General features: G+C 46.1%; 1 protein-coding gene across 1 annotated transcript in view; it reads left to right on the forward strand.

Moving 5' to 3' along the window:
• Positions 1 to 515: 515 nt before the first annotated feature.
• The window catches only part of SLC22A3 (solute carrier family 22 member 3), a 109,642-nt gene continuing 95,198 nt past the window's right edge, over positions 516 to 14,959 (forward strand). Inside the window, exon 1 of the mRNA XM_001152133.8 lies at positions 516 to 995. Within this exon, the coding sequence (XP_001152133.2) occupies positions 567 to 995 (429 nt within the window). The 5' untranslated portion in view covers positions 516 to 566. The remainder of the gene's footprint in view (positions 996 to 14,959) is intronic.

The raw sequence follows: 14,959 nt of genomic DNA on the forward strand, positions 1-14,959 counted from the left end.
GGAGGCCTCCGCACGCGCAAGGGCCAAGGGCTGGAGGGGGCTCTCCCGGGCACAGGCACCGGACCCGGGGCGCGCGCGTCCTTAGTCCCCGGGCTGCACTCCGGGCCGCTGAGAGATCGGGTCCCAGAAGTTCCGGGAGTGGTCGGGTGACCCTGGAACTTTCTTCTTCTGGAGCTCGACCTGGGGCTGACTGCAGAGCAGGCTGCTGGCAGGGACCAAAAGGAGCTCCGCGCCAGGCCGGAGGCTGCGCCCGTCACTCGCGGTCCCGGCCGGGTCCCTGGCGCGTAGTCAGGCCGCGCCGCCCGAGCCCCACCGCGCGCCCACCCCGGCCGGGTGCGCCCGGCTCGCGGCCGTCCCTCCCGCGACCTGTGGCCCGGGGCTGCTGTGGGCGCCCGGGGAAGAGAGGCGGGGGCCGCGGGGGGCAGGAGGAGCGGCTGCGGCCGGCACAGCGCCAGGGCGAGTGAGGCGGGTGGCGCGGGGGAGGCGGCGGAGTAAAGAGAGGCCGCCGGCTGGGTCCGCGGGTCACTCCGAGGCGCGGGCTGCGGGCGGCGGGCGGCGGGCGCACCATGCCCTCCTTCGACGAGGCGCTGCAGCGGGCGGGCGAGTTCGGGCGCTTCCAGAGGCGCGTGTTTTTGCTGCTGTGCCTGACGGGCGTCACCTTCGCCTTCCTCTTCGTCGGCGTGGTCTTCCTGGGCACGCAGCCCGACCACTACTGGTGCCGCGGGCCAAGTGCCGCGGCGCTGGCCGAGCGCTGCGGCTGGAGTCCGGAGGAGGAGTGGAACCGCACGGCGCCCGCCTCCCGCGGCCCAGAGCCCCCCGAGCGCCGCGGCCGCTGCCAGCGCTACCTCCTGGAGGCGGCCAACGACAGCGCCTCCGCCACTAGCGCTCTCAGCTGCGCGGACCCACTCGCCGCCTTCCCCAACCGTTCGGCGCCCCTTGTGCCGTGCCGCGGCGGCTGGCGCTACGCCCAGGCCCACTCCACCATCGTCAGCGAGGTAAGGGCGCCCCGGCCCTTTGGAAGCCGGCGGGAGAGGACGATGCTGGCTCCCAGGCGGACAAGCCGCGTGTGAGACGCTGGCCGCCAGGGGAGGTCGGTGGAGACGGGGACCGGTCGGCTACCTCTGGGGACAGACAGGATTCAGCGCACCCTTGGAAGTGCCGCGTCGTAAATGCTGGGAAAAGCCTTTCGTTATTTGCCTGAGCCCGTGAGTTAATGCACAGATACTTTGGTTTCGGGTGTGAACAAAAACTTTCATCGAAGCCGAGTTGTAAACGCCTGGCGCACGCCTGCTCAGGAGTCAAAGACCCAGCCCCGCGTTCCTTATCTTTGAGATGTGCGGGCGCCGTCATTGGAAATTATGGTTAGGTGCGCGATAGGGAACTTCAGTCTCTGGGGTGAGCGACGCTGGCAGTTCCGGATTCGCTTGTGGTCTCCAGGGTCAAAGGAAAGGGCGAACCAACGTTTGAAGGCAGCGGCAGCTTTTTTCCAGTTGCCCAAATGGTTACTCAAAATGCAAGGGGACAAAGGTCGAGGCTTTCCCGGGGAATGGTTTTGGTAAAATTGCTTTGGGGCAAAGAGCAACATCTGGGATAAGTTGGGAAAACTGAAGTATTGGATAAATTTTAGTTTTTTTTTTTTTCTGGTAATAAATTTTAGGAACATAGCGGGAGGGCCACAGCCTTCCAACGCAAATCCCCAACCCATTTACAGGCGGGGGCGATCCCCACATTTTGGGCAGTCAGTGCATTTGGAAGTTAGGGGAGCTTCCTTCACCCTTGCCCTCAGTAATCTGTTTCTGCATCCTTGCTGAAATGGAAGATTGCCTCTCTGTGAGGTCCAGATATAGAGCAGAGTCACTTTGTAATAATCGGAACTCAGAAACGGCCTCAATTGAGCATGGGTTGCAGAGATGAGCAGTTTTACTGAGCTTTGTTTACAATCACAGCTTACGTTGATTTTAAAAAAAGATTGAATGTGATCAGGTACATTAGGAAAAATGGTTTGTCTTTTTTTTGTGATAAACTTTAAAAATCACCTACTTGAATAGTGGGGAAAACACTGGATTAGGAGGTAGGAGTGCCCTTTCTGCCGCTGTTGCTGTTGGTCTGGTGAGCTTATCTCGCTGCAGTTGGGAGTGTCGGTGGCTGCAATTGTACATGTTTTATAACGCCATGTGCTGGTGTGTTCGCACAGTGGATGGCTCTATGCTATGTGCTCCAGGGATAAAACCCCCTGGCAGGACAGCCAGGCAATGTGTATGTGTGTTCAGGGTGTTTCTATAATGCCACATGCAAGTGTGTTCGCACACTGAGTGGCTCTATGCTGAGTGATCTCAGGATAAAACCCCCTGGCAAGACAGCCAGGCAATATATATGTGTGTTGGGATCTTTAATTTCTACTTAATCCATGGTAAGGCTGGGGACTGCTTTATAATTGGTGATGGTCTGGTTAGAGATTTCACAGTTGAAAGGACAGGGCATGGACTTGGATGAGAGAGGGCATTATCTCTGTGAGTCGCATCTGTTAGGTGGCTTCTTCCACTCCACTCAGCCGCGCTGCCTAATGCTTACTTTCCAAGTGAACCAGAGGACACACATGGAGGGCAGACAGCTGATTTTTGAAGACATTTAAAGATGAAGAATAAAACGAGCCTCAACAAGTGCTCAAGCGAGGTTTGCATGAGTGAGTATGATCCATGGACATCAAAGAAGACGGACATAAAAATCTGTAATTTAATGCTCCGACAGATACTTTGGAAGCATTCTGGGGTTGCAGGGTTACTAGGATCCTGGGGTTACAATAAGGTGATTTTATGAAGATCAGTGGCTCCTAAAATGCGGTGTGGAATGATGGAGGGTCAGGGGCTGGCTCGGTCTCCAGCTGGCTGTATGGCTTGGGTGAGTTCACTCGCCCTCTCTGGGCTTGTTTTTTTCATCTGTAAAATTAGCCATTGGATTCAGCCCGTTACAATGCTCCAAATGCCATCAGGGTCACCACCTGATTACTGTTTGGTGTGCCCAGAACAATGATTAAAAAGTCTTTAAGGAAGTAGAATGATATTAGGAATGTACCCCTTAAAGCCCCAAAAAAGTTTTTGAAATATATTGGAGAGATTCTTTTTTGTTTTGTTTTGTTTTGTTTTCTTTGAGACGGAGTCTCTCTCTGTCGCCCAGGCTGGAGTGCAGTGGCGTGATCTCGGCTTACTGCAAGCTCCGCCTCCCAGGTTCCTGCCATTTTCCTGCCTCAGCCTCCCGAGTAGCTGGGACTACAGGCGACTGCCACCATGCCTGGCTAATTTTTTGTATTTTTAGTAGAGACGGGGTTTCACTGTGTTAGCTAGGATGGTCTCGATCTCCTGACCTCGTGATCCGCCCACCTCGGCCTCCCAAAGTGCTGGGATTACAGGTGTGAGCCACCGCGCCCAGCCTCTTTTTAAATTCCAAATAGTTTTGTGCTGCTTTTGGTTTGTTTTTCATGTTTGGTTTCTTAAGAGGAAAACCCCCATCTATTCATAAAGTTCAACTATCCAAAACAAGTCAGCCACTCTCTGAATTCTACATAGCTAATATTTTGCTGTCTTTGGTTCAACTAATTTTTTTCTTTCAAATTCTGTCTGATGAAAGGAACTGTAGTTCCATCTTCAGCTAACATTATGTATCCAGTGTATTTTTATAAACTTGAAGCCTAAGATACAAATCATGCAAAGGGGTGAATTGGGAGAGTTTACAAAGTGGGCGGGATGACCAGACTCCAGAATGCCTCCATATAGCTATAATACTTCATCCTTGCACCATGGTGGGAGGGGTATCATTGTCCTGGCTTTATAGAAGAGAGACCTGAGGACCTTCCAGGGTCCCATGCCATTTATGTAGCCAAATTGGATTCAAATCCGGGGGCCTTGATTGTAAGTCAGTCCACTTTCCTCCATAAAGTGCTCAAAATCCTTCAAGCAAGTCCATGAAACATAGTACTCAGATCTCTCACACTTTATAACCTGCAGAAACCTCGTTGAAACTTTGTATTTATTATCTTACTATCATGGTCCTCCAATGGGCTACTTTGTTTCATTTTATGGTGTCAGGATCCACAGTCAGCCAGACTGGCAGATGGGAAGGCTGTGCTTTCATTTGGTGGGAATGGTTCTCTAGCCTCCTGATGTGAAAGTTGCAAAATGGTCATTTAAATCTCATACACCACCTTCGCATCTTACAACTTGAGATAGTTCTAAGACACTAAGTCAGAAATCAATGCCAAGGGCACATCCGTTTATGGCCAGCTCCTGATTTGTGTCTCCTGCTCAAGGCAAGGCAGTGGATTTATCACCCACATTGAACTTCCTCAGTGGAGACTTTTCTAATGTCCAAATCTCGGCCTTATCTTGTTGTCAGATATTGGGCAGAATAAAATACAATGTAATGCAGAGAAGCGAGTCTGACCCCCTGTCCCAAATATTTCAATTCACTGCCCAGGGAGTGTCTTCAAGATTGATGTTCGGATTTTTCAATGCTTGCTAATATGGCATGGATGAAAAAAAAAGAGCTTCTCCCTAGGCTATCACTCAGAGCAGGGCTTCAGAACACCTTTAAAAATAGACTGAATCACATTTGTTTTTCCTTTCCAGATCATTTTGACTTGGAATCACTTTTTCCCTTCCAGATTACCTGGCTGAATCTATAAAAACTGAATCCATTGTTTGTTTTTATTAGAAGAGTGTGTCTTTCCCATACTTTCTGAAACATCAACAATTCAACAAAAATTTTATGTTGGCTCTTGTCCCTCAGAGTAACTAGTCCTTTCTGCTGATGACAAAAGTGTTTTAATAGTGTAATAGGTTTTTGTTTTGTTTTGTTTTGTTTTGTTTTTTGACAAAGTCTCGCTGTGTCGCCCAGGCTGGAGAGCAGTGGTGCAATCTCAGCTCACTGCAACCTTGCCCCCCGGGTTCAAGCAATTCTCCTGCCTCAGCCTCCTGAGTAGCTGGGATTACAGGCACCCGCCACCGCGCCTGGCTACTTTTTGTATTTTTAGTAGAGACAGGGTTTCAGCATATTGGCCAGGCTGACCTCAGGTGATCTGCTCGCCTAGGCCTCCGAAAGTGCTGGGATTACAGGCGTGAGCCACTGCACCCGGCCTAATAGTTTATTTTTAATGGAGTGAAAGCAGGACTCTAATGAGTGAACAGCCACCCCACTAGGTGTCTGATTCTTGGTCTAGGCAGCAGAATGGCCAAACAGATTCATGCAGCAATGCTTTCTGGACCTCAGAACAAGGAAAATATTTACAATAAGGACCTTCATTATGAGAATGTGCAAGAGTATCTTCTGCTCCTCTCTGACAGCTGATATTTTGGATTATCAACATCAGTTCAGCTGAAGTTTATTTAGCATTTATTTTATTCTAGGCACTGGGCTAGGCTGGGGATACGAAGATACACGAGTCTTTCTCAAAACAGCGTGAAGCTTGGCAGGGAAAATTACAGAGATAATGTGATGACAGTGGCTGTGGGTGTGATAAAGGGTACCACCCTCTGATGGGACAGAGGAGTGAACCAGGGCAGAAAGTACATTGACCTTAACCTCAGCCTCAGAGTACAAGGAGGAGTCCAAGAGGAAAATATGAGGGAAAAGATATTCTATTCTCACACCCTCTCATCTTCATTATTTTCTCTGCACCCATTTATTTTGTGCCCTCAGGAGCAGTGGTTGGTGTGCATTCTCGGGTCGCACACACAGGGTTTGGAATCAAAAGATGAGGGTTGGAGTTCAGGAATTTTCCTTTTTCACAAACATCTAGGGCCCTTTCAGATGGTCCATGGACCACACAGAGAGACAAGCCGGGTGTTTCTTAATGAGGAGCATGATGAGAATATAATGACTGGGAGAGAATTGCCAGTTCCACCAAGCACACCCTGGAGACTCTCGGAAGGGAACATTATCCCTTTATCCTCAGACAGGTATCCCAAATCTTATCAGATGAAATGCTGCTGTTTATTTTCAGAGAGCTTTGAGCTCTCCAGGGATGGTCAACTGATAATAAAATCCTGGAATTAACTGGGGAGCAGGGGAAGCCCACAGCTGAACCACACTTTCTGGGAATCTTGGTAAACCTCAGAAAGGAGCTTTGGGCAAAGGTAGGGGACTCCAACAGATGTTGCAGAGACATCTGTACTTTTGGACCCATGGGTTATTTTTGGCATTGGCATCTTAGTAGAGTGGAAAGAATACACATGTCCTTTGGTGTCAGATAAATCTTGTCATAAATCCCAGCTCCTCTATTTATTAACTTGAAGGGCAAGTCAACTGAGCATCTGCCTGAGCCTCAGTTTCCTCAACACTAGAATGGGTACAAGAATGCCTGCCTTAGCAATTGGCTTGACATATGCATGCAAAGTGCCTGCCGTTGTGCCTGGTCATAGGTGGTGCTCAGAACAGTTGGTTCCTGTGAACACATAAAGACCCTTAAGCCAGGTGGGATTCAGGAGGGAGGGAAGGAACAGGCTATGGGCCAGATTTGACCCTGGAGCTGTAAGTTTGCTGATCCCTGGTCTAGCATAATAAATCACTGACAAATTTGCCTTAAATATAAATAGTCAAACCCTTGGCCAGGTGTGGTGGTTCATGCCTGTAATCCCAGGAGTCTGAGGCCAGCCTAGGCAGCATTGTGAGACTCCAACTATACAAAAATATTTTAAAATTTTTAAAAAATTGGCCGAGTGTGGTGATGCATGCCTGTAGTCCTATCTACTCAGGAGGTTGAACCCAGGAGGTCGAACTGTGCTTCTGTATTCCAGCCTGGGTGACAGAGGAAGACCCTGTCTCTAAAAAATAAAATAAAATATCTCGGACACTAATTTGCTCTAAAGGCTGAGAATACCGATACTTTCCCACTGGACCCCACAGGTAGGTCATATTTCCCAGCTTCCCTTGAAGCTAGAGAGGCCACGTGTCTGAGTCCTGGTCAGTGATGTTGGGGAAGCGAATGTGGAACTGCTAGGCCTGGAGACAGAGCAACCTTCCTCCTGCAGTCCCCGGAGGACGGTGGAGCTCTTACATGGAAGGATATGCGTTCCTGGAGGCATGCGAGGCGGGCAGGAGCCCCACACCTCCCCTCCACACCAATTCATCTTCACAGGAATATGGGATTGCGAATAAGAAATAAGCTTTATTGTGTTACACAACTGAGGCTTGGGAGACTGCTTGTTGCAGCTCTTCCTGTTAGGCTGCTCTGACTCATACAGCATCTTAGTGTGCTTCCTGGCAGGGCACAGGTCACAAGGCTGTGGGCACCTGACAAAATGGTATGGAGGCTGGTGCCTCTAAGAGCATCCTCCCCTGGGTCTGGTACACAAGGTCTCTGTGCCTCCACCCCATGTCTCTGCCTATAGAGGCTTTTCCCTCTCTTGGCCCCCGGGGCTCCCACTCTCCAGGCAGTCACCCTGGGACATGTGCCACAGCTGTCCTCCCCTTGGGCTCTTGTGTGCGCTGTTTCCTTTCCTTTCCTTAAAATACCTGTCTTTCCTCGGCCGGGCACGGTGGCTCACACCTGTAATCCCAGCACTTTGGGAGGCCAAGGTGGGCAGATCACGAGGTCAGGAGATCGAGACCATCCTGGCTAACACGGTGAAACCCCGTCTCTACTAAAAAAAAAAATACAAAAACAATTAGCCAGGCATGGTGGCGGCTGCCTGTAGTCCCAGCTACTGGGGAGGCTGAGGCAGGAGAATGGAGTGAACCCGGGAGGCGGAGCTTGCAGTAAGCTGAGATCGCACCACTGCACTCCAGCCTGGGTGACAGTTAGAGACTCTGTCTCAAAACAACAACAACAACAACAACAAAAAACTTGTCTTTTCTCATGAGGCTGTTCCATTTTGTACCTTTACACACACCTATTCCAGACACACCTTCCCCACTGCTGCCTCTACCCAGGGCTGGGCTTGGCTTCCTTTATCTGTCTAGCTGCCTTCCCTCTACTCATCTTGTGCTCGCTGCCTCATTAGACTCTGAGGTGCTGGAGGGCCGGCGCTCTGCCCTCCTAGCCTAACGCAGTGTTTGGCAAATATTTGTGATTAAATTAATGAATGAAAGAGAAAGGGACTCTTTGGCACATGTAATGCTTTTTATGACCATGGCTAGGCCAACCCTGGAATTGGCTTTCAGAGATTAACCCAGGCCCTCTACCGATGGTGTTGCTTCCTGTTGACTCCTAACACCGATTCCTTGCCTCATCCTCCGCCTTCATCATCCTCTGCCTTGCCTCCATGAGGTGTGATCAGTCACAGGGTGAACAATCATCGGCGGCCATGGCCGCCCGCAGACCTCTGGAGCAGGAGGAAAACAGGCCTCCACTTTACTTGACTCCTATCTGCTCATGGGGTCTGTGTCCGCAGAATCCTAATGTAGGGGGTGTGACCTGGAACATGAAAGGAACAGGAAGGAATAGAACTGCTGGCTCTTTGGGGCCATAATTTTAATGTGCTGACGTCCATTGTGCAGAAGAGACTTTTCCCAGCTGTCCTGGCACCACACAGTAGTCTGTGTCATCAACCGAGCCTGCTCCAGGGCAGCTGGGCACAGGTGCAAGGCCCGGTGCAGGGAGGAGCACTGAAGGGCCTGGGCTGAGCAGCTCCCAGGGTGCAGCGCTGTCCCCTTCACGGCTATGGAGTGGGGAGCAAACACCACCTACCTTCCAAAACAAACTAAAACCTTTCCAACATTCTGCCTCGGTTTTTTCCCCACCCCCTCTTAAATCATAACCAAGAAAGGACATTTATTTATATTCTGTGAGGAAAAAGGAAAGTTTTAATGGTCTTTGGTGTAGCTTTTTAAAATGATGAATTACTGTTGAGCTTGTCAAATCATGGCTAATACTGTTTTATCTGGGTGAGATCAGTAACAGCTTTTTAAGGGTTACCATGCTGTTACTTCTCTTTGTGTTGGTAATAAAGCAAAATAACTCTGTGGCTGGTACTTTTGTGATAATAGAGAAAATTAGTGAGGGGTGAAGTTTAGGGGCTTAGAAGAAGGTGAATAAATAAATGTAATTTAAACAATTCTGGGGCAGGCATCCATCCCACCTTCCTTAACATCTGCTCTAGATTCTGGTGCCCTGTAGAGTCCAAGGAGGGGAGCTGTCCTTGACTGTGAGCATAGTGGAAACCACTGGATGGAGGAAGGGTAGGCACAAGCCTGGACCTGAGAAACAAAGGCACCTATTCTGCTTTCAAATTCAGTCCTGGGAGGGCAGGTGACCTCTATCATAGGATTGCTATAGGGCACCAGCAGTGGAGATAACCAAGTGATAAGCAAGTCTTTGGCTTTCCATGTTAACAGAGACCACTGGTCCCAACATGGAAAAGCGTCCCAGAAGCCTTTCCCAGTTGCTGCGTCCACCTAGCATACGCACAGGATGGCTCTGATTTCATGACACTTCTGCCAACGGGAAGCTTTGGGCAATCGACAGCACAAAATGAAAGACAACATGTGTGTTTCCAGGCTAGTGGGGAGGGACGCCGTAAGCTGATGCTTCTGAGACAGAAACCGAAGGGACAAGGTGCCAGGAGCTCCTATACTAAAAACTGTGTGTATCACATTTATGGGGATTAAGTGGTTGTGGTGAAAACAGCCTGCACATTTAATATTGATGACGTTTTAAAAGGCAATGCACTGCAAATATCTGTTGAGAAATGAATGCCCTTTAATTGTTCACAAATGAGTATCTTAAAGAAAATACCCATAGAGAAGTCACCTGGATAGTTAAAAACATTAACTACCCAGGGTAGAGGAGAAAATTAGATTGAAACTAATTCAGATTAATTTGGCATCAACTTTAAAGAAATCAAATAAATAAATGTCCAAGTTATTAGAGTGTAAGAAAGTGTTCCAGGAACCTTTTCCACAGAGGTTCTTGATCTTCCTGTGTGGCAGTTAGTGGGAAATTGTGTGACAAATTTATCACATCTCTTGTCAGCTCCTAGCATCCTTGTAAGATTGCTACAATTCCCTATCCAGTCTGTATCTAATAGAGCATACATAATGATTTTTATTTTAAATCCAACCAAGTTGAATACATTATAAAACCAAACAAAATTGTCTTTCTATTTATCAACTCCAGAGATCATTAGATAATAACAATTTATTATTGCAAAGTTTTGTGAAAAAATTATCAAATTTTAGATCCAAACTGGTTTAGTGTAGTGTATTGCTAAGGCAAATAGGTGGCTAAGAATGTAGACTTCCTAGTTTTGTGGATGCAAGCAAATGGCTGAATTTGAGGGTTTCTGAGCTCTGGACCTGCCCAGTCCTGAAATTTCCTGGTTTTAGGGGGGAGACTTAGGTAAATAAGGCATTCAAAGTGCTTGTCCTGTTGTCTGAGATATGTAAGTAGCTGGTGATGATCATAGATGCTGACAACAGATACTGAGGAAGTTGACTCAGAGAGGCAGCTTGGGCCTGGAAATTCAGGCAGATGGCAAGCCCCTAGGGCTGAGGGAAGCGTGCTTTAGGCAGGGCACCAAGATTCCAATACTAAGGACGTGGCCGGGGTCCACTCTCTGGAGCTGGTATAAACTGGAGCTTAGTAATGAAAACTAGGGAAAGGCCCAGGGTAGAGGTTGGAGCTACCAGATTTGGCAAGATTTCTCAAGCCCCCGTGGATTCAGTTGTGATAGAGAGTGAACAATCCCCCCATCCGGGTGGCTCTGAGGACAAATGAGAAACATGCAGGAACTGCTGAGCATGTGGAAGGTCCTGGGCACATGCCAGTTCCCTCCTTCTTGCTCTTTGTCACTAACTGTGGTGCCCAAGTCCTCCCCTTGCCTGGTCTAGTCTGGGGTTGCTGGATGTAGACTCACTCAGAACCCCACACTTCTTTCCAATTGCAGTCTGAGCAGAGGGATGCTGGGACAGAGCCCTGGACTTTCCTAAAACCGGGAAATCCCAGGACAGGACTAGACCAGAGCTCAGTGAGGGCTGAAGACTCAGCTGTGGGGCTGCAGGGCTTGAACTCCATCCCATGTTTTCTCATGAGCCTGGAAATCCTTCAATAAATATGAACAACAAAAGTGCCCCAAAGGTGCTGTGTTAGAAAGGCACCCATCTCGCTCATGCCTGTATTCTAGTTGAGTCAATAAGGCAAATTTACCTTATGTTGTTTGTGGGCAGTTGCAATGGTCCTATAGGCAATGAAAACATCAGATCACAGTTTGCTTGTGTTGCTGTGAGAATCTGACCTCAAAGAAAATACTCCCCCAACCCAAATCCAAATCTATGAAATGAAGACACAGCAGTTGTGGTGGGGCACTAATTATGAATGTTGAGCTTCAGGTTAGGGTTGAAGTAAATTTGGGCTAAAGTGCTTTATATATTGAGCATTCCAATTCTCATAACATTGAATAGACACTAAAACTTAATTTACGAAAGTAGTTTAATAGCCAATGGGGACAAAAAGCCATGTTATAATATACTCCATTTATTCTTACAGTTATCAATACTCATTTCCTGCTTAGAAACTTGTTTTCTTCCTTAATTACCAGAAAACATAGTACATTTAATAATCAATCATACTAAATTTAAAATTAGGGAAAGAGAGCTTATGGTGTTCAGCAAAAAGGGAAATATCAAAAAAGACATCTTAGCATCTGGATTTTTTGGCCAAAAGGAGAGTCTGCAGTTTAATTAATGGTCTACATCAAACAGGATATTTTATGAAGCAATAGAAAGCTGTAATTAAATCTAGCCTTATGGATTTGATACATCACAAAACCAGGAGATAAAAACAACAGAAAATTGGTGATAGGGTTGAAACTCAACCCTGTTCAAGAAGCATTCACAATGGAAGCTGTTGACTTATATTCTATATACTTTACATTTCAACAGATAGTCTATGTTTGAACAGTGATTTTTTTATATGTGAGGATTTTCTGTAAAGAACTGTAATAACATTTGTAAACAGAGTCCAAGAAAGATTAATTATGACTCCTTTTTTGGATTTCACATTGGTACAGCATGACCTTTAACTCATTATCTTATTACAACTATTAGAAGAATAGTAAAAACATATTTCATATACTTTTCAAATATTTATAATCATAGTATTCTTTTTATAATAGTTTTCAATTTTTTTTTATTATTATACTTTAAGTTTTAGGGTACATGTGCACATTGTGCAGGTTAGTTACATATGTATACATGTGCCATGCTGGTGCGCTGCACCCACTAACTCGTCATCTAGCATTAGGTATATCTCCCAATGCTATCCCTCCCCCCTCCCCCCTCCCCACCACAGTCCCCAGAGTGTGATATTCCCCTTCCTGTGTCCATGTGATCTCATTGCTCAATTCCCACCTATGAGTGAGAATATGCGGTGTTTGGTTTTTTGTTCTTGCGATAGTTTACTGAGAATGATGGTTTCCAATTTCATCCATGTCCCTACAAAGGATATGAACTCATCATTTTTTATGGCTGCATAGTATTCCATGGTGTATATGTGCCACATTTTCTTAATCCAGTCTATCATTGTTGGACATTTGGGTTGGTTCCAAGTCTTTGCTATTGTGAATAATGCCGCAATAAACATACGTGTGCATGTGTTTTTATAGCAGCATGATTTATAGTCATTTGGGTATATACCCAGTAATGGGATGGCTGGGTCAAATGGTATTTCTAGTTCTAGATCCCTGAGGAATCGCCACACTGACTTCCACAATGGTTGAACTAGTTTACAGTCCCACCAACAGTGTAAAAGTGTTCCTATTTCTCCACATCCTCTCCAGCACCTGTTGTTTCCTGACTTTTTAATGATTGCCATTCTAACTGGTGTGAGATGATATCTCATAGTGGTTTTGATTTGCATTTCTCTGATGGCCAGTGATGATGAGCATTTTTTCATGTGTTTTTTGGCTGCATAAATGTCTTCTTTTGAGAAGTGTCTGTTCATGTCCTTCGCCCACTTTTTGATGGGGTTGTTTGTTTTTTTCTTGTAAATTTGTTTGAGTTCACTGTAGATTCTGGATATTAGCCCTTTGTCAGATGAGTAGGTTGCGAAAATTTTCTGCCATGTTGTAGGTTGCCTATTCACTCTGATGGTAGTTTCTTTTGCTGTGCAGAAGCTCTTTAGTTTAATTAGATCCCATTTGTCAATTTTGGCTTTTGTTGCCATTGCTTTTGGTGTTTTGGACATGAAGTCCTTGCCCATGCCTATGTCCTGAATGGTAATGCCTAGGTTTTCTTCTAGGGTTTTTATGGTTTTAGGTCTAACGTTTAAATCTTTAATCCATCTTGAATTGATTTTTGTATAAGGTGTAAGGAAGGGATCCAGCTTCAGCTTTCTACATATGGCTAGCCAGTTTTCCCAGCACCATTTATTAAATAGGGAATCCTTTCCCCATTGCTTGTTTTTCTCAGGTTTGTCAAAGACCAGATAGTTATAGATATGCGACGTTATTTCTGAGGGCTCTGTTCTGTTCCGTTGATCTATATCTCTGTTTTGGTACCAGTACCATGCTGTTTTGGTTACTGTAGCCTTGCAGTATAGTTTGAAGTCAGGTAGTGGGATGCCTCCAGCTTTGTTCTTTTGGCTTAGGATTGACTTGGCGATGCGGGCTCTTTTTTGGTTCCATATGAACTTTAAAGTAGTTTTTTCCAATTCTGTGAAGAAAGTCATTGGTAGCTTGATGGGGATGGCATTGAATCTGTAAATTACCTTGGGCAGTATGGCCATTTTCACGATATTGATTCTTCCTACCCATGAGCATGGAATGTTCTTCCATTTGTTTGTATCCTCTTTTATTTCCTTGAGCAGTGGTTTGTAGTTCTCCTTGAAGAGGTGTTTCACATCCCTTGTAAGTTGGATTCCTAGGTATTTTATTCTCTTTGAAGCAATTGTGAATGGGAGTTCACTCATGATTTGGCTCTCTGTTTGTCTGTTGTTGGTGTATAGGAATGCTTGTGATTTTTGTACATTGATTTTGTATCCTGAGACTTTGCTGAAGTTGCTTATCAGCTTAAGGAGATTTTGGGCTGAGACAATGGGGTTTTCTAGATAAACAATCATGTCGTCTGCAAACAGGGACAATTTGACTTCCTCTTTTCCTAATTGAATACCCTTTATTTCCTTCTCCTGCCTGATTGCCCTGGCCAGAACTTCCAACACTATGTTGAATAGGAGCGGTGAGAGAGGGCATCCCTGTCTTGTGCCAGTTTTCAAAGGGAATGCTTCCAGTTTTTGCCCATTCAGTATGATATTGGCTGTGGGTTTGTCATAGATAGCTCTTATTATTTTGAAATACGTCCCATCAATACCTAATTTATTGAGAGTTTTTAGCATGAAGGGTTGTTGAATTTTGTCAAAGGCTTTTTCTGCATCTATTGAGATAATCATGTGGTTTTTGTCTTTGGCTCTGTTTATATGCTGGATTACATTTATTGATTTGCATATATTGAACCAGCCTTGCATCCCAGGGATGAAGCCCACTTGATCATGGTGGATAAGCTTTTTGATGTGCTGCTGGATTCGTTTTGCCAGTATTTTATTGAGGATTTTTGCATCAATGTTCATCAAGGATATTGGTCTAAAATTCTCTTTTTTGGTTGTGTCTCTGCCCAGCTTTGGTATCAGAATGATGCTGGCCTCATAAAATGAGTTAGGGAGGATTCCCTCTTTTTCTATTGATTACAATAGTTTCAGAAGGAATGGTACCAGTTCCTCCTTGTACCTCTGGTAGAATTCAGCTGTGAATCCATCTGGTCCTGGACTCTTTTTGGTTGGTAAACTATTGATTATTGCCACAATTTCAGAGCCTGTTATTGGTCTATTCAGAGATTCAACTTCTTCCTGGTTTAGTCTTGGGAGAGTGTATGTGTCGAGGAATGTATCCATTTCTTCTAGATTTTCTAGTTTATTTGCGTAGAGGTGTTTGTAGTATTCTCTGACGGTAGTTTGTATTTCTGTGGGATCGGTGGTGAT

The sequence above is a fragment of the Pan troglodytes genome, chromosome 5 (assembly GCF_028858775.2).
Source record: "Pan troglodytes isolate AG18354 chromosome 5, NHGRI_mPanTro3-v2.0_pri, whole genome shotgun sequence".
Classification (NCBI taxonomy): Eukaryota; Metazoa; Chordata; class Mammalia; order Primates; family Hominidae; genus Pan; species Pan troglodytes.